At 46.6% G+C, this 24,373-nt stretch overlaps 2 protein-coding genes across 4 annotated transcripts in view; both read right to left on the bottom strand.

Annotated features, from left to right (window-relative positions):
* The window catches only part of RNF130 (ring finger protein 130), a 43,167-nt gene extending 30,732 nt beyond the window's left edge, over positions 1-12,435 (bottom strand). The window contains exons 1-2 of one of the 2 annotated variants that reach the window (XM_055813228.1): positions 11,491-12,435; positions 1,461-1,655 (exon numbers count right to left, since the gene is read on the bottom strand). In XM_055813228.1, coding sequence (XP_055669203.1) covers positions 1,461-1,655; positions 11,491-11,752 — 457 coding nt within the window. In that variant the 5' untranslated portion in view covers positions 11,753-12,435. The remainder of the gene's footprint in view (positions 1-1,460; positions 1,656-11,490) is intronic. The other variant, XM_005231875.3, reaches the window with a different exon arrangement.
* Positions 12,436-15,259: 2,824 nt separating this feature from the next.
* The window catches only part of FLT4 (fms related receptor tyrosine kinase 4), a 59,788-nt gene continuing 50,674 nt past the window's right edge, over positions 15,260-24,373 (bottom strand). Inside the window, exons 25-30 of one of the 2 annotated variants that reach the window (XM_055813212.1) lie at positions 23,920-24,019; positions 23,388-23,493; positions 22,298-22,437; positions 21,508-21,628; positions 20,626-20,711; positions 15,260-19,263 (exon numbers count right to left, since the gene is read on the bottom strand). In XM_055813212.1, coding sequence (XP_055669187.1) covers positions 19,044-19,263; positions 20,626-20,711; positions 21,508-21,628; positions 22,298-22,437; positions 23,388-23,493; positions 23,920-24,019 — 773 coding nt within the window. In that variant the 3' untranslated portion in view covers positions 15,260-19,043. The remainder of the gene's footprint in view (positions 19,264-20,625; positions 20,712-21,507; positions 21,629-22,297; positions 22,438-23,387; positions 23,494-23,919; positions 24,020-24,373) is intronic. The other variant, XM_055813213.1, reaches the window with a different exon arrangement.

Here is a 24,373-nt window from a genome sequence, read left to right as displayed (position 1 = left end):
TCCCCCTGCTACGAAAGCACCTGCTAAATCTAACAGCATTACGAGAAAGGAGATATTAAGTTATAATCAAACCTATTATATGATTTAACATGCAATAGAGCAAACAATGGTAGTGCTGTATTTTTATTAGTAGTCTCTTTTTATGCCACAGTAAGGTATTCCAGGACACAGGAGAAGTCACAAATCATTGCTAAACAGAGACTGCAGACTTTACAGTTTTACAGGTATTTCAAAGAGAGACCGGACCTGAAGGTTTAGGAGGGTATTACATCAGCAAAGAGAGAGTGGCAAAAAAACACAAGAGGAAGGTGACAGTGTTTCACTAGAATAGGGGACTTTCTGCCTGCAGATTACTTGCAAAAGTGTCTAAGGAAGGTACCTAAGACTAAAATGGACTGTCAACAGGCTTTGAATTGCTATACAGAGGTCAAAATCTCCCTGGAAAATTCCTGTAGTATAACGAATTGGGAAGGTCAAACTCCACAAGAAGCCACAAGACATTTCCCTTATCAAAGAGAAAGCAGCAACCGTGGCACTTCTTTAGAAAAAGAATTCAATTCCAATTGAATTGTGTGACAATATGCAGAGCAATAATTAGGAAATTCCAGTTTCCAAGCAACCCCATATACTTAAAAAAAAACCTGAAAACGTTCTAGAAAAATAATCAGCTGGCAGTACAGCCCTCAAATATAAAAATCTGCCTTTTCTGATTAAGCTAAATAACTCCGGAGAAATAAATAAACGGAGAAAACCTTCTTGGAAAATGAAAAATGTAGTTAGAGTTGTGAAAACCCTTTTCAACCAAGGAAAATGTTTACGTATGAGGCTCCCACTAGTTAAAAGTAACTCACTAGTAACAGTGAAATTTTACAGCAATAGCCCTAAAAAAGTAGAAATGCATAGAAATCCAGATTTTCAGCATTATTCTAGAACAGCAATAGTCTAATGTTAGACAACTTAGAGAGGCAACTGCTCTCTGTATCACTAACTCTTGTTGATTTCTGTATGGCACTCAAACATGCAAGCTCAGATCCTGATGTAACTTAACATTGGAAAGCCCCCACTATAACAGCCAGTTGAAGACATGCTACTATAAAGATTTTTCAGGTACAGATGCTTTGCAAAATTCTAGACCTTCCATTATATGTTAGCTTTTCTTCTTCAGAAAGGTTTGAAACTGATTGCTCCTAAGGTCTTACAGGTGTTTCCTCACTCCAAAACACCCATATCCCCACTGCAAAGGAAAGTGTTCCTCATTGGATAAAACGTATGCTAAAGGAAAACAACTTCTCCAAATTATTGGCTCATTTTGCAATATTGCATACATATAAACATCATCAGAGAAGAGGCTATTTCAAATAGCATCTGTGCACTGCCAAGAGCTCTTTGGCAATATTTATATGGCAAAAGAGTACTTGGGCAAAAAATAATTATAGTGAAAGAGATGACATTTCATTTACCTTGATGAGTCATCGTGACAGGTTCTTCACTGGATATATTGTTGTAAATGACCACAGCTGTGGCATTATGTGAAGCTGCTCGCAGTATTTTCTCTCTAAATGTACAGTTTCCTCGCTGTAGTAAAGCGATCCACTGCTTGGTGTTTGGTGGAACTTGGAAGCGCGTTCGAGGGTCACAGCCCAGACGATCTGCAACTGAAATGGGAAATACATTTACACAGATGGCAATTTGTTCAAACAGGTTAAAAAGAAAACACTCACTCCAAGTTTTGCTGAATTACTCAACTGTTACGCGCTAGGAAACCACTATCCTCCTGTTAATAAAGCCTGACGATAACTGCATTGTTATGAAACAAAGTCCGTAAAACCCCCAAGTTTCACACATTGAAAGCTGTGACTATATGCCTGAGAATTAGGCTCACTAACACAAGCTATTTTTAACTCTAGTGCGGCTAGAACAATGAATTCACATTTGAATCAATACCTGCCTAGAGGTTGAAAAACATTAGAATATGGTTCATATGCTATTTGGCATTTACAAAACAGCTGTATATCAGCCATACTGGAGAGTGTAACTTCTTTTTTTCTTTCTAATCCAGTCATAAACGTCACTGCAGTGGGACATTAACTAAACAAAAGAGGTTGTAAAAGCAAGATTTCAGAGTTATCTGCCATGTGCAGGCCACTGTAAAAATGGACAATACTAAAAGCTGATCTTATAAATCCCCAGCAGCCAACATCAGCCTTTTACGTATGCACATTTGTCTAGAAGGAAGTGCATACAAATTCAGAGAAACAAACTGTTTTGCAAACACGATACACTGAAGTTGTCAGCAAAACAGGTGTTGATGGTATAAAGGAAGAGTAACAGAAACGGCAAATGCCAGATGTATGAATTCAACAGCATGCAAAGCTCTTTTGTCCTTCCTGATGCTGTAATGTATCCTAGAACAACCCAAACCCACACAGAGCTACGTACAAAAGGCACAAAATACAACACAGAAGATAACTTCACGGTACAGCAGCTGAAACTGATGAAAGACATTTCTGTTTACACAACTGGAAACACATTTCAGGCTGATACACTGGTCATACCATTAAAGGATTTTAGAATTTAGAGCCAACAGCAACTTTAGAATATAAATATATTTACCCTTTCAAATGCCAAGAGTATAAGAATCTTTGGCTACAGAAAATGGTTGGGATAAACAATGAATTTTCAAGACATAAACAATTTATTTGCATAATAGCTCTGAAAACATTACAGCAATTCAAATGAAGTGCCCCATGATTTTTTTTTCTTTTAAAGTAGTTAAGTTCTTCAGCACAGACTATGAGATTTCAGCAAAAGATCTACCACAAAAACCATCCAGTTTAACATATTAGCTGGAAACAAAACAGAAGATCTTTCTTAAGCATTCTCAGCTTAACATAGCTCAGGTTAAAACCTATAACAAAGGAGATTCAAACAGCTAAAGGATCTTTTCTGAACTGAGAAAAAAAAATCTTTTGCTTGCGTAAAGAAAACTAGCGCAGATGAATCTATATTGTGGTAGTCGTACAGGAAGTCGTTGCATCTCTTAATTTGGACAAGAAGTGCCTCTCCCTGTTCCCCTGGAAGGAGGGTGGGGAGCCAGATACAAGCACATCCTTTTCACAATTGTTTTTCAAGGCTTATTAGACATTTCAGACATGGAGGGCTATTTGCAGTATTTTTGTATTTGTGCTTTTGTTTTATACAGGGATTAGGGAAAATCTAATATAGATGCCTGAAGCTGAATTTTATAGAGTATTTTCCTCCGTTACCCTGACATTATTACTGGAATCCCTTTGGAAATTGCTAGCTAGCGCTGATCCACACACATTGTTTTGGAGCACTGGTGACAGCCATCATGAACAGCAATGATCATATGAGTGCACTTTTGTATCGACTGTGCTTTTGTAGCTTGCCTTTGTAGTCTTAAATTTAAGAGAACAGTACATTTTTAAAGGAATTACAATCCTTTTTGAAGATGTGATAGAACCGTAAGACTGCACGTGTGCAACCAAACCTGACGTCCTCTGTTAAGACAAAAGCAGTTTAATGTACACTTCCCCCTTGTTCAGAACATTTCCACTTAAAAATGCAGGAGGGGAAAAGCACCAGCAGACTGTGATAGGAAGTTTCTCAAGCCTTGAAAACTAGAAAACCCATCCTTCTCCAGTGAGATCATATATCCTTTGGAAAACACCATTCAATAAATGGCCACAATTTCACAGAACCTCCTCAAACTGCTAAAAATAACTCTGAAAGTAGACACTATGGCCAACATAAATTTCCTTGAAACATGTGGCGTGGATGAAGAGCAGTAATCCTATGGATTACATACAGTTTGTTTCAGTACACTCTTGCTCAAAACTACTAAGTGAAAACAAAAATGGCCACAAAAATAAGGTAACGGACTATTAGAATCAAAAATCATAAAACCAATAAAAGGAAAAAGACACCTTGAAAAGGGAGGCAGCATTCTGAGAAGTCTGTTACACAGTTCAGTTTTACAAAAATGTATGTAGGCACCTTTAAATTTGTACAGCTTGAAATTTTTAGCTTAAAAACCAACAGAGAAAGTAGTAAGAGATAAGTGAAACTGCATCTGTGGGAAAAGTACTACAAAATTTTCTACCACGATAGAGATCAAAGTCCCTCTTAGCTGTGGACAGAGCTATGAAACGTTACTGGATAGAGCAACAGGATTAGGAAACAAGATATTAAGAGATAAAAGCTTTCCAGATATAGACCAACAAACACCACTCAGACGCATACCGCATGCTATTCCTGACAAGGTGGATTCAGTGTGCACTGATGAAAATTCAACAGCTGACAATATTATTTTAGCACTATTTAAGCATTGCAAAAACATTAAGGAAAATCTGGTTGTTTTAGATAAACCTGAACTGAGGAACTGGAAGTCACCTGAGATTTAATGTCACAACCCACTTCTCTTTACATTAGCATCCTATTACACCACACAAATGTTACATAATCTTTTCCACTTTAAACTAAATAAAATTCAGGAACAATAGTGGAAAGTGAGTTTTTCTGTTTGCCTTTTCAATAGGCTTAATACACTCTGAAAAGAGTGAAAGTCTTATAATCACAGTCACTCTTCTAGCATAGCAAGCTAGCCAAAATAAAACATCTGCTATGCACCTAACGTGCCAGGCGCATCAGTTGGCACCATAAGGGACACAGGTAAGTGCAGTGTTAGAAGAATCATCCCTGATAGTTCTCCACTATCATGCCATCTATGCTCTGTTGTCCAAAGTCCAATCAAGATCTAAAAGACTAGGACTTGAAAGTATTACCTGGAAGATCATAGAATCATAGATTTGTTTAGGTTGGAAAAGACCTTTAAGGTCATCGAGTCCAACCGTTAACCCAACGCTGCCAAGCCCACCACTAAACCATGTTCCCAAGTGCTACATCTAAGCATCTTTTAAATACCTCCAGAGATGTGACTCCACCACCTCCCTGGGCAGCCTGTTCCAACGCTTGACAACCCTTTTGATGAAGAAAGTTTTCCTACTATCCGATCTAAACCTCCCCCGGCACAACTTGAGGCCGTTTCCTCTTGTCCTGTCACTTGTGCTACTTAGGAAAAGAGACCGACCCCCACCTCACTACACCCCCCTGTCAGGCAGCTGTGGGGAACGAGAAGGTCCCCCCTGAGCCCCCTTTTCTCCAGGCTGAGCACCCCCAGCTCCCCCAGCCACTCCTCATGAGACTTGTGCTCCAGAACCTTCACCAGCTCCGTTGCCTGCCCCTGGACATGCTCCAGACCCTCAGTGTCTTTCTCATGAACGGCCCAAAACTGATGTCTGTGCCAGAATGAAAAGCAACTTCACGTTAAAGTTATTCTACAACAAATCACTTGTACATAAAAAGATACAATCAGAATTCACTCATTTAATTTCATAATTTCAGAAGATGTAAGCATACAGAAAGCCATCTAAGCATGCTTCCCTACAGGCGTGCTACTCCTCTGGCTTATCTTAAATACAAGTTATTTACTCTGCCTTTCCTTTCTCCATGTCTACCTATGTACCATGAATGTGCTGGCAAAGAAACAATTTTCTGTTAGAAGTGGCAACCTGCTGGGCTAAAGAGCTATGTACAATGTTTTTGTAAATATTTCCCTTCCTCCTGTAAGCCCCAATGCCACAGAAGAGCCTCTTTACAGAAGGATCAGCTGTGATTTACCTATCTACCATTAGGCTGCACGTTTATTTCCAACTTTTACAGAGCTTCAGTTCCCTCTTGCAGAACACACAGGACTGCTCACACCTTGCATATAACTTTCCCCTTAAGTATTTTTTTCTTTTAAATTCAAGAGCCCTTCCTGCTCAAGGACTAATCTTTATGACAGCATTTTAGGGAATCATGTGAAAGAAATAGTTAATAATGCAACAGATCCAACCAGGCTTCCTCAACTACTGAAGTACTGGCAAGCTCACACTAGGACAGCAACAGTACCTTCCTCCTCATCTTTTCCGAACACCTGACCAGGTCCTTTAGCCTTCCCTCTACAAGAAAGCAAGCCACATTGTGGGAGCCAAAATGAAATCAACAGGTCACTGTCACAGGCTTTGTCAAAAGTGAGTACACACCTGCCTGAATGCAGACTGTCTCCTACTTCTAAACTGCGACTGGGTTGGCTTTGTCTCAAATACCATGAGTTTACGTTGCTCTTGGATTGCTTAGAATGCAGTTGTGACATGCCACTTCAGCCAAGGTTGCTGCATTGACTGCTATCAGACTTTGTCCCCTTTTCACAGAAAAAGGCCGGTGCTATGATCCCACACCTTGGGCATTAACTATTTTATTCCACTTGGTTTTCCTTTTTTTCTTCTTTTTTTTTTTCCTTCTTCAAAAAAGAGGTCAGATATCTTGCTATTGATTGCATCTTAGCTAATACCCTGCTCTCTGAGGCTAGTCCCAGTTGCCAGAGCTGGTCTGTCTCAGCTACACATACAGAAATCATTTTAAAGTCTGACCTTCAGTCACTGTAATACAATAGGTAGAGAGACACTACCAATATTTTGAGACACAGCAGATCAAGAGACTCATTGGGAAAGAAACAACGCTCATGAAGATGCAGTTTCATGCAGCTGGTGCCCCAAAGCACTCCCTCCCTCCAGCAGGCACTGCCCAGCACACCTGACCGGCAAAGCAGCCAGCCTTGTGCAACACATTAATTATAATCCTGTGATAAAATTTCCAGAAAAGTAATTCAGCTGGGAGATTTACAGAAGCAACGCAGCAGCACTGACTGATTCTTATTTCAAGGAAGGATACTAGTTATTTGCTATCCCACTAGGGTTTAATATCTGTAATATATATCTTTTCTTTCAAAGCATTACTATTTCTGTTGTTATCAATATAGCGCTCACCCAAGCCAGTTATAATTTCCACTTCTTAGAAGTTGTGTCAATGAGTTATATACAGCCACATTTTATTTTCAAGAGCTCTTTCAGGTAATTACTTTGACTAAAGCTGGCTTTAACACTAGAAGAAACTCTTTGAACAAGAGGTAATCTTGTTTCAGGGAATAAGTTAAACAAAAGAAAATCACTGAAGCTTAGAAGAGTCCTGTAATAGTTCAGATTTAATCTCGTTAGCTCAGTAAGTATACTGCAATTATGGCTATGAACTCCAATATATAATCTCCACTTTTTAAATCAATTTATGACTACAAATTAAGCTGGATACTGAGATCAATGGTAAAGGATGGATGCATGGCACAAGATTTTTCTTCTACAACTCTATTGATATATGTGCTTGTTGCATCTTCCTGAAGCTTATTGTTTCGGATTCTGGGCCAGAAAGGAATACAAAATTCTGTCTGAATGTTACCTCAAGCTCTGCAGTTACCAGGAAACTGGCATTTTGAACCTTCTGCAGCTAAAACTTGTTCACACAACATGAAGTGTCAGATGCTACAGAATGCTATAGTTACAGCACCATGCACAAGATACACCTCCATTCCTAACACTGAGTCAATATTGTTTCTTCCCCACTTCCACCTTTTTCTAACATGTTTTTCCTCAAATTTTCAGTCTCCTTGCCCAGCCACAACCCTACTACTTCTTCAGCAGAGACCTTCCCTTTCCACAAGTTCTTTCTCCAGTGCAGCTTTCATACAGCCATCACCCTCCCACACACCCTTTAGACTCCAGTTCCTTTCCATCCCTCCTCACCCCCTCTTCCTGACTTACTGGCTCAGTGAGTCAACGTTTTCAAGTTTGGCTTTGAATCTGCTGCTATTTTACTTCCCGTCAGTCCCATCTCCAGCCCTAATCACCCCGTCTGCTTCCTTGCTACCCAAGCCAGCCAACGTGCACAAAACTTCACCTCCCGGCAAGATCCAACCATCTGCAAGGGGACTTTGAGAGCACCACGACTGACATTCCCAGTCCTCAGCTGTGTATCCAAACCTAGAACAATATGCAATAACCCAGACTCAACAGTTACAGAAGAGTCCTGTTCACCATGGAGAACTCTTCTGAGGGAACCAAGCCACAAAGTGCTGCAGTTTCTACCAAGAACCATTAAAACAAGTTTTCAGTGGCTTCTGGCTTGGTTTGTTGTAGCAAGAGGAATATGCTTGACACCAAAAGGTCAGGACCGCAACTGGCATCAGGCACCTAATATCAAAGATGCTTAAAAGCAGAGGTCACTATAGAGCAGCACAGGACTGAATGCTTAGAGGGTGCAGGTACAGACACTGCCACAAGTACCTAGGCAACTACTGTGAGAAGTTTGGGCTGAAACAGCTGGTGCCACAAAATCCCAAATAACACAGTAAAGGACTGAAAAAGGAGTGCTCAGTAACCTCACAGAAGAGATAAACCTGAACTATCAGAAAAGCTGCATCAAGCTGTGAAGATGCATTTCACTATTATCCTTCCATGCAGACCAAGAACAGCATTTTTCCATGATCTGCAAGCAGAAGCTGTTTAAAACGCTCTTCTAAAAAGAAATTTAAGTCATGACTAAAGATTAACAAGTTAGAGAAACTAAGAAAAGGAGCTAGAAGCAGAAGAATAATAGAGAAACTCTGCTGCTGTCACGCATTTACTGCACTTGGAAGGATAACGCATACACAGGTGCGGTATTTACACCCAGCAGCCAACTGTGACCAACAGCTTGCTGGAGCTACACTTTCACAAGTCACATTCACAAGCGGTCACGAAAATTACTGCCCTATTACTTCCAGGGGAACATTGCTTTTGAAAGCCAGTATCAACTTCATACAAGGGTCTATAAAAAGAACAGGGAAAGTTTTAATACATATATTAACATGACAAGGTTGCATCTGATTAAAGAAATTCTGCTAAAGAAATGGGAGGAGTGATTGAATTTATCATTCTGCACTGAGATTTAAAGGATGGGTAATCACATGGCACTGGCAACTTCAAAAAGTAGTATATAAAGTATCTGGCATATTCAAGAACCCAAGTTAACAAAATACACCACAGAGCACACTACTTAAAACCACAGACTAAGCTATTACAAGTGGTGTATGTTCAGCAGCAGACTGTTGGCCCTAAATCTTGAATTAGTAAATTCATTTCTTTCCCTGCAGGCAATGAATAAAGGATATTAACACAGCATGCAAAGATGTGACATTAAGGACATTTGAGCTTGAGAACAGTTTATGCCATCAAGGTGCTAACAGATCACTCGCATCTGTGGAAATTTCAAGGGATAGACCATAAATGGGAGAATACTTGACAGCAAAGCAGTTTCAAAATCAAGGTGTCTTCAAACGTAGTTGTTAACAGTTGTAGAGTCCTTTTCTTCTTAGGACACAGGAAAGCTGGGGTAGAGCATTTACTGCTCTAACAGCAGGGGCTGGTGCCAGCTATTCACATTAAGAGGTATTAGAAAAAAATTTGCAAACAAGTTCTACAGCAGTAGTAACAGGCTGATAAAAAGGCAGAGCAACTGCTTTCAGCAAGACAGCATCATCTGTTATCAAATCTAGATCTAAAAAAGCAGAACATCATAAACGTAAGACCCTTAAGCGTTCAAGAACATCTTAACTAAAAACATAAATACTCCAGTCTTTCCTACTACATGAAGTATTTTCAAGCAACACTAAGCACGCCTCATCAAAAATTCAAATAAATTGTATATTATATAACAACCTACACAGAGCAATTCAGAAGAACTTAAAAGGAAAACAACTGCTGCACTGTTTACTTTGACAGCCTTCTGTTGACAGAGAGACAAAACTGAAACAACTGATAGCGAAGTTTTAATGACTGCAGAATGTCAAAACTGAAGAAATCGAGGTCTGCCATTTCGTGGTTCCTGCTGTGCTTTCCCACTGAAGTTCTTCATCATAAGACTTAGCAGTAAGACATAAAAAAGCTGTTTATGGACTGCCCAGAATTTTATTTAGCTTGTTTCTCATTATTAGCTTTCAGTGAAAATGCTGACTCCCTCAACCTTTCCCTCTTTAGTGAAGACCATGTCAGAAGAAAGCTGAAAAAGTTACAGAAGCTGGTTAAAAACTAATTAATATCGAAAGTTTTTCTTGATAAGTAATACACCTACTAGAAAAATAAAGTGTTTTGATAGCTTGTATATAGTAGGTAGCAGTTTTAAAAACCCTAAAAATACTACTTGCATTAACAGTGTTTATGTGCCTAACACTTGCAAGGACAGCCTCCTTTCATACTGCAGTTGGGGGGTGTGTGTTTCAAGTGAGGAATACCAGGAAGCAGAAGAAAGAAAGCCTGAGCGTGTTTGATGATAGCTGACACGGAGCATAGAGAAGGTGGGATTTGAAGTAAAAATGAAAATCATTTTACAGTAGACTTGCTCAACGATTTCCGCTTCCTCACCCTTCCACCTAAAAATATACTGTATTAATATATTCTTAGTTTAACGCTTTGTAAAGTGAATGAAACCAAAGTTCAATGAAACTGGCAGACGCATGCTGATGCACGGTCTGCTTCATACATACTAGATGCTTATAGCAGGCTGCCTGGCAGGGTGCATTTTCTTCTGAAGGAGTATCAAAGTATTTTCCTGATCTTCAGATTTGTTAAATTCTCAAAAGCGTTTAATAATACAGTAGCTATGTGTTAACAATTCTTTTAAAAAACTCTTAATATTCACCACTTAGAGTCTAGTTTTAACTGACTACATTATTTCACTTCATGCATTATTCAGAGGTTTACTGTCCAGGAGACAGGTTGGGACCACTATGATCCATCAATTAGTCCATTTCTTAAAGATGGCTATTTAGATAACATCAAGAAGGGGTTTTGAAGTAAGATACTGCTAAAACCACATCATTACGACTGAAGCAAGTGCTTTCGTTTCAGGCAAAAAATTCAAGACAATACTCTTGTTTAGATTAGCGTTCTCTATAAACCCCAACATTCGTCAGAAAAACAATTGATGGACAGTAGCTTCACTTAATTAACAGAAAACTTATTTGGAAGCCCTGCACAGCCTTCAGTACCACAAACAAGCGCATTCTGGACCAGCCATGACAGTAACAACTTGACGGCTTCGGCCCTTCCAAGTCTTGACAGACAGCTTAAACAGCATTTTTAAGAAACATACACTGCACAATTGTGACTTCATGCAGCTGCAGAGGCCATCCAGATGTGGATCCATCACAGCGATAGCGATGCAGCTGCTCTGAGATTCATGGCGACGCTGTAACCAAATGATGTTAACTATTGCTACCGACTATCTGTAATTAGTTTAGAAATAACACCTTCATCACTCAATATGACTAGCCTACTGGGATCCACGCTGGAAAACACATTATGCTTTGCAGAGGCATTATTCATGCCAGCACTCTCAGATCACGGGTTTGTATTATTTTTTATTTTCCTCCGGGCAAGTTGTTCCCCCTCTTTTGTCAGAGCTCTCTAGGAAAGTCCGCCGAGCCCAGACAAAGGCCACCCACCCGGTAAGGGGGGCAACCCGACAGCGAGCGACCGACGGCTGCGAGGGAAGCGTTACCTCCGTTGATGGGGACGGGAGCCACCAGCAGGCCCTTGACCTCCACCTTGGGGGAATCCTGCCCGTAGCGGCCGCGGTCGATCCTCAGCAGCGTGGGGCCGCCCCGCTCGGGGCTCAGCACCGTCACGTTGATGAGGGCGGTGTAGTATGCCTGGCTGGCGTTGTCAGCGCCGGCCGGCCGGACCCAGCAGTGCCAGAGCAGCAGCAGCAGCAGGACGGGGGAGCCGCCGTTCCGGTGTCGGCGAGCCCACCGCCAGCTCATCTTCGACTCCGGGCGAGCCGACGGCCGTCACCGCTTGCCTCCGCCGCTCCCCCCGCTCCCTCGAGGCAGCACCGAGCCCCGCACGCCCGGGTGTATTTTATCCCATCTGACAGCCCCGGAGCGGAGAAAGGCCAAAAGCAAGGCGGAGGGGGGAGGAGAGCACGGGCTCATGCCATGGGAGGAGCCAGGGGAGTCATGGCAGGTCCCAGCCGAGTCCGATCCGTCGACCGCGGCCCCCGGGGGAGGCTGCTCGGGGCGAGCCCCGCTGCGCCGGCCCCTCAGGGCTCCGCGACCATGCCGCCCGCCCGCCGCCGCGGGGGAGCCCCGGCCGGCCGCCTTCTGCCCGCGCCGGCGAGGGGAGGGGAGCAGGCGGGGGCGGCGCCGCGGCCCCCTCCCCGCACAGCCCCGCGCCAACCCCGAGGAGGCCGCCGGGAGGAGCCGCCGCTGCCGCCTCAGTCGCGCTCACACGCGGCCGCGGGGCTCGCCTCGCCTCTGCTCGCCGCACCGCCTCGCTTCGCCGCGGAGCTCGTCACCGCCTTAGTGCGGCGGGCAACGCACCCCACTGCCCAGGCCGGCGGCCGCCGCCGGTAGCCGTCGCTCCATGCTCAGCTCGCCCCGGGGGCGGCGGGGCCCCCACGCCTTCCCGCAGCCGCGCCGCGACACGCCGCCGGCTCCGCACCCGGCGCCTCGACTGCAGCCCGGCGCTCCTCACACTGCGCAGGCGCGGCCCACCCCGCCCCACGCCACGAGGGCGAGAGGCGGGGCTGGCAATGAGAGCCGCGCCCACGGGGGGCGGGGCTACCGGGACGGGACCCGCCGCATGACGTCACCGCGGGCGGGCCGGGGCGGTGGCGGGGCGAGGTGCTCCGTCACCCGCGTCCCTGCGGAGCGCTGGCTGCGGCCACCCGCCGTTCCGCAGGGGCTGCGATGCAGGCACACGTGCGGGCTCCCCTGGCGCCGCAGCGGCTTCAGGCTCCGGATCAGGAGCGCTGGCCGTCAGGAAGAGACGGGCGATGGTTTAAATGCGTGTCCGAAACGGGGGGAAGGGCAGTGCGTGTCAAAAAGAGAAGGGGTATGTTCATCGGTCCAGTTAACGCTGAAAGGGTGTTGAGGCCGGAGCAGCACGGCTGCTGTGCCGGGATTTCGTCACTCCTACCTAATTTGGAGTTAATTCTGGCATACTAAAATGGGAAATCCTACAAATACTCAGGCATTGTTAATATTAATCCCATGAAATACTCTAAAACAGGACTTGATGAATTGCTCTCTCTTTAAGTAACATCATAGTCTGAAGGATTTTGGCCTCTTCAGAGATGTAACACAATGAATGTAATGGCTGCCTTGGATGTTGAAAGGCAAACTCTGAAAATTACTTATGGAAAGAAAGCAAGTACTGCAGGACTGTGAGTTAACAATATTTTCTAAATTTCTGAACAAATAGCTGCACTGCTGTTCTTTTGAGACACAGTCTCCTTGGTGACTTCCCCAGCAGCTTGGGAAGGCCCTCAGATAAGCCTGGTGTTTAACCTGAGCTTATTCATCTGTTCTCTTTTGGAAGGTTTTGTGGTTTATCCATTTGTGATGCACCTGGTCACATACGCATGTAAGGTAACACCATTGGCGCACAGTCTATTTATTTCATTGAGATGCAAGTGGTGGGTCTAATTCTGCCCTCGGAGAGACCTGTGCCATTCCCAAGGAAAGCAGCAGGCTTGCAGACCTGTGTCTCGGAACAGAGTGGACCTATGGGCTCTGCTAAAGGCATGTAGTGTGTGTAAAATCCTCGGAGAAGCTGTTTATGAAAAGCCCTATAGAAATGTTAATACAATCCAGAAAATATTCCTGAAGCAGCAGCTGAATGTTCTACTTCCACTTTATTTAAATTTGGTCTTCTTGGTAAATGCTGGGTGAGGAACTACATGCTATTAATTACACCTCAACATTTCACTCAAACTTTCACCCCAGCCAGACTGCGAAAGCTGTGGCAAACATGCTGCACTGTGCAGAACCTGTTCTGGAGCCAGTGTTCTTGCAGTGCAGATGGTAGTTTGATTTTTCAGCACTAAGAGCTCTGCATCATTTCGATGCAAAGTCATGTGCTTTATTGCTGAAATGACCTCAGAAGGGGCCAGGGAGTCCTAGGAGACCGAAGGATTCCTTGCTATTACTGTGTTGACCTTCAGAGAAGGATCTTAAAAAGCACTTTTGAAAAGCATTGAGAAAATATTTGCTGGCCATGCCAGAAGCAAAACAAGCCGAAGGACCCAGCCAGTGACTTCCCAGTTCCCTTTGCTAACCACAAGAAAAGGCTGCTTTTCATTTTGCCCTGGCTGGTTTCCTGCGGCCGCGTTTCTGGTGGAGAGAGGTGGCCTGCTGCACTCAGCTCCCTGCAAGGGCTGCCTCCTGGTCCCATCCCCATCCCTCCTCAGCACTGGGAGGCTGCTCGGTGCCGCGAGCGCTTGCGGCCCCAGGAGAGGAGCGAAGTGCTGCTCCACGTTGCTCAAAAATGGGCTATTTCATAAGAAGAGCAGCTTCAGCCTCCTCATTCCCCAGACTGACTGGTCCCTGGATGGGGAGAGGAGAGCTAAAACGTCCTTTTGGTTGCTTTCACCCCGGGGCGAAGCCAGATGAAGGGATGGTGGCGGAGAGGCTGGACCTGAGGGAACATCCTCGTACTTCCCCACCCTGCACAGGGCAGCCATGCCTCTGCCGACGCCCACGCCTCAGGGCACCATTTTTCGTCAGAGGAGTGGCACCGAGGTCTTCACAGGTCACCACAGGGGTGAGGGAACCGTGCCTCAGGTTTCCCTCCAGCTCCTGGCGATTTTGTTTTGGGAAACGGTCATAAATCCACTTACATCCCATCTCCAGCGCTCCCCGGGCACGGAACATTTCCCTCAGCCCAGCTCCCGGCCGCGGCTCATACCCGCCCTTCGCTTTCCTGTCAGCCTTCACATGGCAACAGGACTGCGGCCGCCCCGCCGCCATCTTCCCGCCCGCGTTCTGCCCCGCGGCCGCCGCCGGGCTGAGGGCGCCACCTGCGGGGCAGTCGCCGCCCGCTGAGGGGCTTGGCCGCGGCCTCGGGGGGCTCCGGGAGCAGGGACGGGCCTGGGGGCTCCACCGCCCTTGTCCCCTGCCGGCGCCCGGCCCCGCGGTGTGGGGAAGGGGCAGAAGGGGCCGCGGGGCCGGGGCGGTGAGGGAGGGTCGCGGATGTGGGGGAGGTAGCAGCGGGGCAAGGGGCTGGCTGCTGGGCCGCCGGCTCCTGGCTGCAAGTGCAACCACTGCGCATCCGGCTTCATCATGAGAAAGACCGAGTTTCATCCTGGATGGAAATGCCACAGAGGCCAGCTGTTTCCTAGAGGATGCGGGGAAATGCAGAGATGCAAAAGTAGAAATAATAAACCCCAAACATGCTCGTTGCTTGGGCCAGAGCGGGCCTGGCCAGCGCTGCGCAGGGAGCCAGCAGCCCTGTGCGGCAGCCGTGGCCTCCAGGAACCAGGGAGCAGCTGCCAGTTACGACTTTATTCATTTTCACATTTAGATATTACAACAAAACTCTTAATGACAAAGGATAACAAGTACTATAGGAGGAGAGGAAAGAAAGCAGTGTTCTAACTGGTTTGATATATAACCGTGAACTTCCAGAGACTAGACTCAACGTGAGTTATAAACACTCACATACGCTCACTGGTAGGAAAACTTCTCACGTGCAAACACCCACACGCTCACCCACAAAACACTCACACACACGGACCACAATTTTGTACTCGCACATAACCCATGTTGTAACCTACTTGCTTCGAAGGCAGCCCACTGAAACATTGAATGCTGCTGTAGCAACAACAGGTACCAGGTTAAAATATTGCAATATAAATGAAGTGTTACTTGATACACAGTTTTTTTTTCTTCAGAGACACACGTGTATTTGCAAGTAGGGGACCCAACACTTTGTTCTCATGAGGGAGGAATGTCCTCTGAACACCAACACTTTGTAAGGAAAAATGAGACTGTGCACAGAGCGGCAACAGTCATTTTGAAGGAGGATGATGATAAATAGCTTAGCTTCAGTGCTGAGTTCCAATAAAAAGCCCAAACAAAACAAAACAGGGAGTGCATTGTGAACGGAGCAGGCACAATTATTGAACCCTGGGGTTTAAAAGTTGAAATACTCCCTTGTCACTGTGGAATGACAGACAACACTGTTACTTCACATCTTAAAACCAATACAGACCAGCTTCATTTCATGCTCATGCTTATCTGGAGACTGTAAAAAAAAAAAATGCCAGGAATAATGCAAGAGTGTGGGGAAGGGTGTCAGGTTTGTACACTCTAATTTTAGTATACTTTTAAGAAGGTGAAAGTACAATTGTCTCAACAGCTATTGCACACAACCGTTTTCCTCATCATCAGGAGTGTCTGAAGAGAAGCCAGCATTTGCTCGTATCATGGCTGCATTGTTCATGCAACGCTGTTGACACAGATACAATAGTATCTGATTCCACCCCCCTGTCAAGATAGTGCAAAAGAGAGAAAATAAACTTCTGTGGAATGCAATGATTTGAATGTTCAAAAATCAGATGTCACATCAGCGCCTTCCCCAGAGTGAAGCAGGGGGTTGTTAACAATGGCTCTAATGAAGTAACCCTTCTCCACAAGGATGCTTGGGAGCGATTTACAGCTGAACCTAGAGACGAGTGCAGCTGCCCTGGCTGGTTGGGACAGCCAGGGCACTCAGATGCCTCTGCCCCCTTTCTGCTGAGGAATCCTGCCAGTGCCCTACAAGTGTTGGGATTTGCTAATACGTTTCTATCCTTCACATATGGACAAGGACTTGCAGCTACTTTGGAATTCTGTTTTTCAACTATTAATTTATTTATAGGCCCTCTCTTGGGCCCTCTCTCAGATGGGGCTGTGTTTCCAGGCAAATAACTGCTTGTGAAGCACTGGAAACATGAGAGCCTGGGTCCTATGGATGAATATCACCCAGCCAGCAGCCTGAATTTAGCTCAGCTGTCTGTCACCTTCCACCCATATGAATGCTGGCGGAGACCCCCAGCCGCACAGGTCACATGCAGCCTTCCTTCTGTGAAGGGAACCACCAGTTTGAAAACCAGGGCAAGATGAGAGCAGGAGAATTTGGTCTGGCCTACACCCTGTTGGCTGTCTTACTTCCTTGGCCTGGCTGTTCAGCATCTCCTGCCAGAGGATTCTTATTGAGTCATAACAATTACTTAAAGATGCTTAAATTCCTGGCAACTTCAGGGGACACCAGTAGAAGTCAAGGAATTCATTGTCACATGCAGTTTCCAATTCCACATCCTGAGCCAGTTTGGCTCAAGTTGTTCTGGTTTTGTGCCTCTTTTTTGCCATGGAAATTGCAGCCATGTCATTCTGCTGACGTGAAAAGGGAGGGCAATATTGGCCGCTCTGCACAGGCTTAGAGAATCTGAATGACAGGCATGCTTTTCCCATGTGCTAAATAAATCTCCCTGTTACACTTGTGAGGAGAACTATAATTAAGACTTGGAAAGTCATCCGTAAGGACTCGCAGGCTCACATCAGGAAACGCATGAAACCCTCTGCTGGAAAAGAAATACAGTTTGGGAAAGCAGTACGTCTGACAGGAAATAAATTTTTAAAAGTCCAAATCAAACCCTTGGCTCTGTGCACAGAGGTGTGGCCCACAAGCAGAAACTCCGTGGTGCTGAGATGCCCTGGTACAAAGACTCTGCCAGCCACAGGAGTGTGGGAGAAGATATAACAAGCTGTTCAGATGAGCCTTTTCACCCAGACTCCTCTGGCGGTGATGTAACCGTGCTCTGTGGCTGAGCTCTCAGATTGTGAGCAGGATGGAAAGAAGTAGGTGGGAAGTGGTGAGGCAGCAGCACAGAAATCTGCAGAGAGGGGCTGCAGAGGCTCCCCAGAGCTCTGAATTTGCATGGTATCTTTTAGAAACAAAAGGCCCAAGTGATGAGATGTTTCCTCAGCAAACAAATCTTCCTCAATCCTCCAGAGGCAGGTACACTGTGCTGGTGGCTCTGCAACAGAAACCAGAGAGGACCACGCTGGGCAGAGGGTGTCTCCTTAGAGCTAGGGAACTAGGGCAACAGAAAAGGTCATGGTGCAGAACTGTTCATCCAGGAGAACTGGAACATGAGCCCTGGCCAGGTGCTGCCCTCCATGTGCTCAGTGATGCCAGCACACAAGGGGATGCAACTCAGGGCACTTCATTGCTGGAGCTCTGTTCCTTCCATTGTTTCCAAAACCTTTGCAGCAACTTGAAAATAAACATTTCAGTCCCTACCACTTTGATCCTTTTCCTCCCAGCAAACAACCCATTTTCACTCTATGTTTAGAATCCAGCTGAAATTAACACAGCTTTGCTTTAATTTCTCATTCGAGCAACAAATGATCTCAGCACTGCTCTGGCAGAAGAGGAAGGTGAGACCAGCAGACCTGTGAGGAACCTGCTCCCGGCACAGATCATATGAAACCCTGTTTTGCACAGGGCCTGCAAAAAGAGTTGCTGTTTATCTCACTGGGAGGTCTGTAGCCATCAGCTGATGACCTACTCAGCGCTAGCTGTGTTAAGATGGCTAAAATAAGGCAGATTGACAGGTTTCCCCCCAGCAGAGATGAGAGGGGTGTGGGTGTTGCTCGCAGAGGAGATGGAGAGGCTGGCACCTACCCAGAATGAGCAATGTGCATGAACATTTGCAAAGATCCCTCGGGATCTCTCCATATACCTCTTTAAAATGTCCTGCTCTTGCTGCTAATACCACTAGGGATTTCTTCCCTTTGATTCTGCTCCACAGCTCAGCGTCTGACATCATGAAGAGAGGAGGAGGAAGCAATCCAAGGAAAAACATTCAGGCTGCACACCAGGAAGAAACTTGAGACTAAGACAGATCTATTTATATCTGACCTGAAATGGGCTTTCTGAATGGGAAGCTGATCTAAGTGGAGGCTGGATGCTAGGCAGAAGGTGCTGTAGTGCTGAACACAGGCACCCACTTGCTGGCAGAATGCATCTGTCTGAGCCGCAGGAAGAAAAGAAATGCGAGGAATCAGTGAGGCGTGCTCTCCAGTCCTGGCACGGGGAAGCTGCAGCTGGAGATGCTGCATGGGCCATCGTGCTGCGGTTCCAAGGACATTGGTGTTCCCCATCCGTTCAGAGTAGGTTCCCTGTTGGGGTTGGGCATAGGTTGAAGAGAAGCTCTGGGTGACCCTGATGACATGCCTGGAGGGTGAGAGGGGATGCCTTGGTAGGCGCCTCCAGGGCCTGATGCCATTAGTACTGCTCGGAGAAGAAGGAAGCGTGGAGAGTGGGGGGGCTGGCCCCCTCTCCAGGTGGGGTGCAGCTGCCGTCCTCAGAGTGTTCTGACAGCTCCCCATATTCACTGTTGTAAAAAGTCTGGCCTCCGACTTGGGACCCATGCAACAGCCGACATCTGCCCCGCAGGTCCAACTGTTCCCCCGGCAGCTCTGCAGTTCGGCTGGGCCCTTTACTGCTGTGAGGGAGAGAGACAGAAAAGATCAATCTGAGCACTCCTGGAGAGCCTCTGTCCTGCTTAGAGAGATCCCACCTTCAGGAAACATCATCTGCTAATGCACGGGGCAGAGGCAGGGTCAGGAATGGACCTACACCTCCATTTCAAAGCACAACACCAAGCCTCTCTCTAAACCTAAGCACAGCCTGTATGTTTTGTGAAAAATCTGCACGTAACCTGGTAACAGAGTTAATTCAGCTCTTCTGGATACCATTGGGAAGCCCAGGGAAGGGTCGGGACCCCAATGAGCAGGCAGAGACAAGAGACATTGCCTCAATTGCTCTTAGACCTGGCAGGCGTAACAGAAACTAATACAAACCAACAGCCAGGATGGGGGAAAGGAAATGAAGTAAGATGATGAAGAAGATGTGGGAGGAAATCAGCAACCCCATCTCAGCACCTGCCAACACCAGGTGACTGGCAAGAAGTCACAAGAGTGAGGGCAGGGACACATTCAAGGAGAGGTTTAAGGGCAGTGATTTCCAGGAGACTGGACACCAGGTAGCCCATGGCGTAGGAGATAACAGGAACGTGCCTTAGGGAAAAGAGGACAAGGACAAGAAGCAGGAGACAGTCTGATGCAAGAGCAGAGGCCACAGGGCTATGACTGAGGGAAAAGACAATGACCAGTCTGATCTGATGTGGGGAGGCAGAAGAGGTGAGGAAGGGGCTTGGGACTGGTCTTGTCTACACATGGGCTGACATGGCTCGCTCAACACACTGTCACAGAGACAAGGTCCCAGCCTGCTCTGGCACCAAGCAGAGATGAGCTGGACAGGTCCCTTCCCAGTTTCCAAGCCTGGGGCAAGGACATAACCATCCATAACATCTGCAGCCCCAGGAGCGCCAGCTCAACCTGCCAGGCTCAGTACCAGCACGTGGGAAGACCTAAGGCCTGTACCATCCCAGCAATGCCACATCGGGGCCCTGTACCACATGGGTCAGGGCTGGGGGAGGGAGGTGTCAGCCACAGTTTCCATCCATCCCACCTGCCTCTGCTTGAACAAGGCCTGACACATTTAATCAGAAAATGTCAATAAGCATTAAGAGTCTTATTAACACCACCACTCCACTGTGCCTCATTATCTTAACAGACACGTTCTCATTGAATAGGCACAGTGTATATTTGTAAACCCTAGGAAGCAGCAGGCAGGTCTGCTCTTTGTGCGTTTTGCCTCTCGTTAATGTGTGCACGGACCTTTCTGGCTCAGCGCCCAGAGCCCTGCTGCTGCTGAATACCCTATGGGGAGAGACTGAGAGCTGCCTCCTGGTCTCAGTGCATTTGGCAGCAGGGAGGTCTGAGTGGCTAGACTTAAGGAGTACCTGAATCCACCTTCTTTTCTGTGTCGGTTTTCTATCCTCTCAAATTCCTCAGATGCCAGAACCATCCCACTGTCTGTCTGATTGTCCTGGAAGGAAGCAACAGGAGTTATCAGTAACATCCCTGTCGACTGATCAGAGTGGGAAGGGAGGAGAAATCATTCAGGAGATGAGATCATGTGTATCTGTGATGGGGAAAAAGAAGTAGGGGCACTTTACCAGCATGCTCCATGGTGTTGCTGGAACTGATTTTTTTTTAGGCGCCTTCTTAAAAGCAGCACATAGGTAGGATTTGTGTGTGCAGTTCAGTGCCACTTCTTTTTGGGGGGTGGGGTGGGAACAAACCCTCCCTGCCTGGAAGATATATTACCATCAAATCTGTGAGAGGTGAGATTTTCCTCTGAGACTAAAGGTATGACTTCAATTTTGCCACTAGAGGAGATACAAGTACCAGCTTAGTTCAGAGATGCCAGAAGGGTCCCTACTGCATGCTGCCATGTGGGTCAAGATATGGGAGATGCAGACAAGCACTCTGGATTTATCTAGTCCTGGCCGGATTTCAGTATGCTTAACCAGGCCATGTTCACAGATTTGAGAAGGGTGAAGGGCAGGCTCTTCTCTGAGGTACTTTGTAGACCCCTTGCTTGCAGATCTAACCTATTTCACAGTCAGGCAGTACGAGCTGTGCTGTACAGAAACCCCTATGTGCCAGGTGGAGAAATGAATGTGCATAGGACTGGATGGTCTGAACAGGAATGACACAGACAGACTGACATTAGATAGGAGTAGGAGTGATCTTCCTTCCATGATCTTAACAGCAAAGGTGTCAGGAAACAGCTGAACATTTCTTTGCCCCCTGCTCAACTCCACTCAGATGCTACTCACCGGGTGTGCCTTGTACATTGTATGTGTCATGGGAAACTCTTCAAAAGTCTTTATCCTGGATGGACACCTGATCTGATTTCCTCCCGTCAAACAACCAGGGAATGAGACACAGTTGTAGTATCTGCCAACAGAAGCGTACTGCGTTCAGTAAAACCAAAAGTCAATGTCATGAATAAACAGGACCTGAACCCAACCTCTCCATGCAATCAAAGTAGGGAGGGAGGTGAATGGTGGATTTTGGGAGGGCAATGGTGTCATCTTAGACCTCTTAACCCCATACTACTTCTGCAATGGGGACCACCCAGACTTCCTGATGAAATCAAGCCCCGATTACCTCTCCACTTTGGAATAGCAGAATAATGTCATGTAGATCCCAAGCATCACACTATCACAGCTCCCCAGAGATGAGAAGCCTAGGCCTAATTGTTTGGGTTAGTTAGGAACGGATAGGATGAAGCTCCTGCATTAGCAGAAGGGCAGAGATGCAGCTGACACCCTTCCTCATCTACCTAATGGGCCACACCGCCTTTAGTGGGACCTGATGCTCCGGCAGCATAGCTGGAGGAATGTCATAGGCTTACACATCAAGGCCTCTTTCTCTTCAGCAAAGGAAAGTGATTTTGCTTTTATAAGCAAGATGCTATGGCCTAAATGCCTGGATCACACCTGACCACCTGGGATTTTTCCAATATTTTGCTACTGGGTTCTCCCCATATCCCTCAGGCTCCTTTACAGCTCAGGCTTCTGGCTGCTTGCTGTGCTCTTGCTGCCCTTTTCAGAGGGGATTCACCTTGCTGCTAGGCTGTGGCAGCGTATCCTCATGTCAAAGTCCTCTTCATCTGAGTTTTGCTGGGCAGAGGAAGGCACCTGGGAGAAACCGTCATCTTCTGAGCTCTGAGAATCGTTCAGTGGGATGTAATCCTTCCCTTCCTGGTAGGAAGAACAGTGAGTAGCTTTACAAGAAGGGGAGGGCTTTCCCATAAGTAAGGGCTCTACAAGCAAAAGCTGTCGGAGCTGGGGAGGAAAATTTCTGCTTTGTATCTTTTGTTTCTCTGGGACAAAATATCTGGCTGGAGATTTCTGTGCCCTCTGTGTTAAGTAGCTGCAACTGTTGCCGGTGCATGGAGGTGCATGTGAGCAGGAAAACAACTCAGTCCTACGGCACCTACAGTTCTCCAGCCTACATGGACAGAGCACTGTGCTCTGGGGGCACATCACTGTGGCTTAGTCATGCCTGTGCTGGGATCCAGTGCCAAAAGGTTAAAGTCAGGGACGTCAGGATGAGACAGTACACATATTTAAGCATTTAGCTATCATTTTCTGAAACGGAACATCAAGAAAATGTTAAAATCAGAGCTGCATGCTCATCTCAGTTAAAAGTCCTGGTGAGTTACTGCATGGCAGTGATTAGTAATAGTTTCAAAGAAATCTGTATGTCTGACTGCTGTAATGGAACAATTGTTTGGTTCACATGGTCCTGACATTTAAATCTAAGGGTAGAGTTTCAGAAACCCTGGTGAAGTCCTGGTTTTCATTATGCAGGCGTGTGGGAGGCGGGAGCGCTAGGACCTTGACTCAGCTGAAAAATTTAAAAAAATCATCTGGGGATTAGGATCGAAATACTGTAATGACGACTGAGAGGGCACCCGCCCTGCAGGAAGTGGAGCTATATTAGGATGCAGCTAGAGGGCTACCACAGAAATGAGCTCTCCAGCAGCTCTGGGAAACAGACCTCTCTGATCCGGGAAACACTGTTATCCCTTGGCCTGCGCAAAGGTATTGCATTGGCCAGGGCATCAGAGGACAGCAAAGTGAGGCAGCTAGCAGCGGGAGAAGAAAGAGCTGTCTGGAGCTGAGCAAGGACACAGAGAAGTTTTCACCTGCTGGACATTTTCCTGAAGAAGGTTCCCCAGTATCTCCACCAGGTCAGAGAAAGTTGGTCTCTCCTTGGGATCGCCGTGCCAGCAGCTCAACATTATACGGTAACTGCCAAGAAGAGATGCTGGTTTTATAGCACGGAAAACCCCTCATACCCCATTCTGCAGCTCACATCCACGTTGTGCCCACTGGGACAGCATGCACCTGCACTATGAAGGAAAGCTTGGCACTCCCCAGCCCACTGGCCATGTAGACCTACTGGAAGGGATCCCTCGTTCATTATGCTCTGAGTATAACAGTGCACAAAGAGCTAATTCGGACACCTCTGATACCCTTCAGAGTGGGAAAGCACATTGCCCACTTGCAGACCCATCCCAGCATGGGTATGCAAGGGTACCATCTGGTTTGCCCTCCAGGCAGCTGCCTGGAGTGAAGAATGCGTTGGCTCATTCCCCACCCTGGCTGAAAGGCCTTTGCATCCCACAAAGGGGCCTGTCCTGCCCTGTGCTGGGATCCATGAGGTTTCTGACTCACATTTCTGCTGTGGCGTACTCTGGGGCTCTCATCCTGGTACCGTCTTTGAGCCTCTGGCAGAACTCCTCATTGATCTGGACTCCAGGGTATGGAGATGCCCCTAAAGGATGTTTGAAGAGTAGTGGGAACACGAAATGTGCCATCAGAAACCAGTCCTGAGACTGCCTTTCCTCCCAAAACACTGGGAGTTGTGATCACTTCTCATACACAGCCCAAGTCCTTGATGCTGCCTGAGGCAGGCTTCTCTGCCTCAGTGAGCTGGAGGCCACCTCTGCATGCCCATCTCCCCATCACTGTTTGTGGGTGGATGTGGCCTCCATGTTTTTTCTGCCTACATCGATGTCTCTTCCCATCACTCCTTTGGTGTGCTTCAGAGGGTCAAGGCCTTCTGCTGAGACTCACCCACCAAACCGTTACATGGGAATGGAGGTCTTCCTCAGCAGCATGTGACCCT

The sequence above is a fragment of the Falco peregrinus genome, chromosome 8 (genome assembly GCF_023634155.1).
Source record: "Falco peregrinus isolate bFalPer1 chromosome 8, bFalPer1.pri, whole genome shotgun sequence".
NCBI classification, from domain to species: domain Eukaryota; kingdom Metazoa; phylum Chordata; class Aves; order Falconiformes; family Falconidae; genus Falco; species Falco peregrinus.
This window is presented reverse-complemented; position numbering and strand designations above follow the sequence as displayed.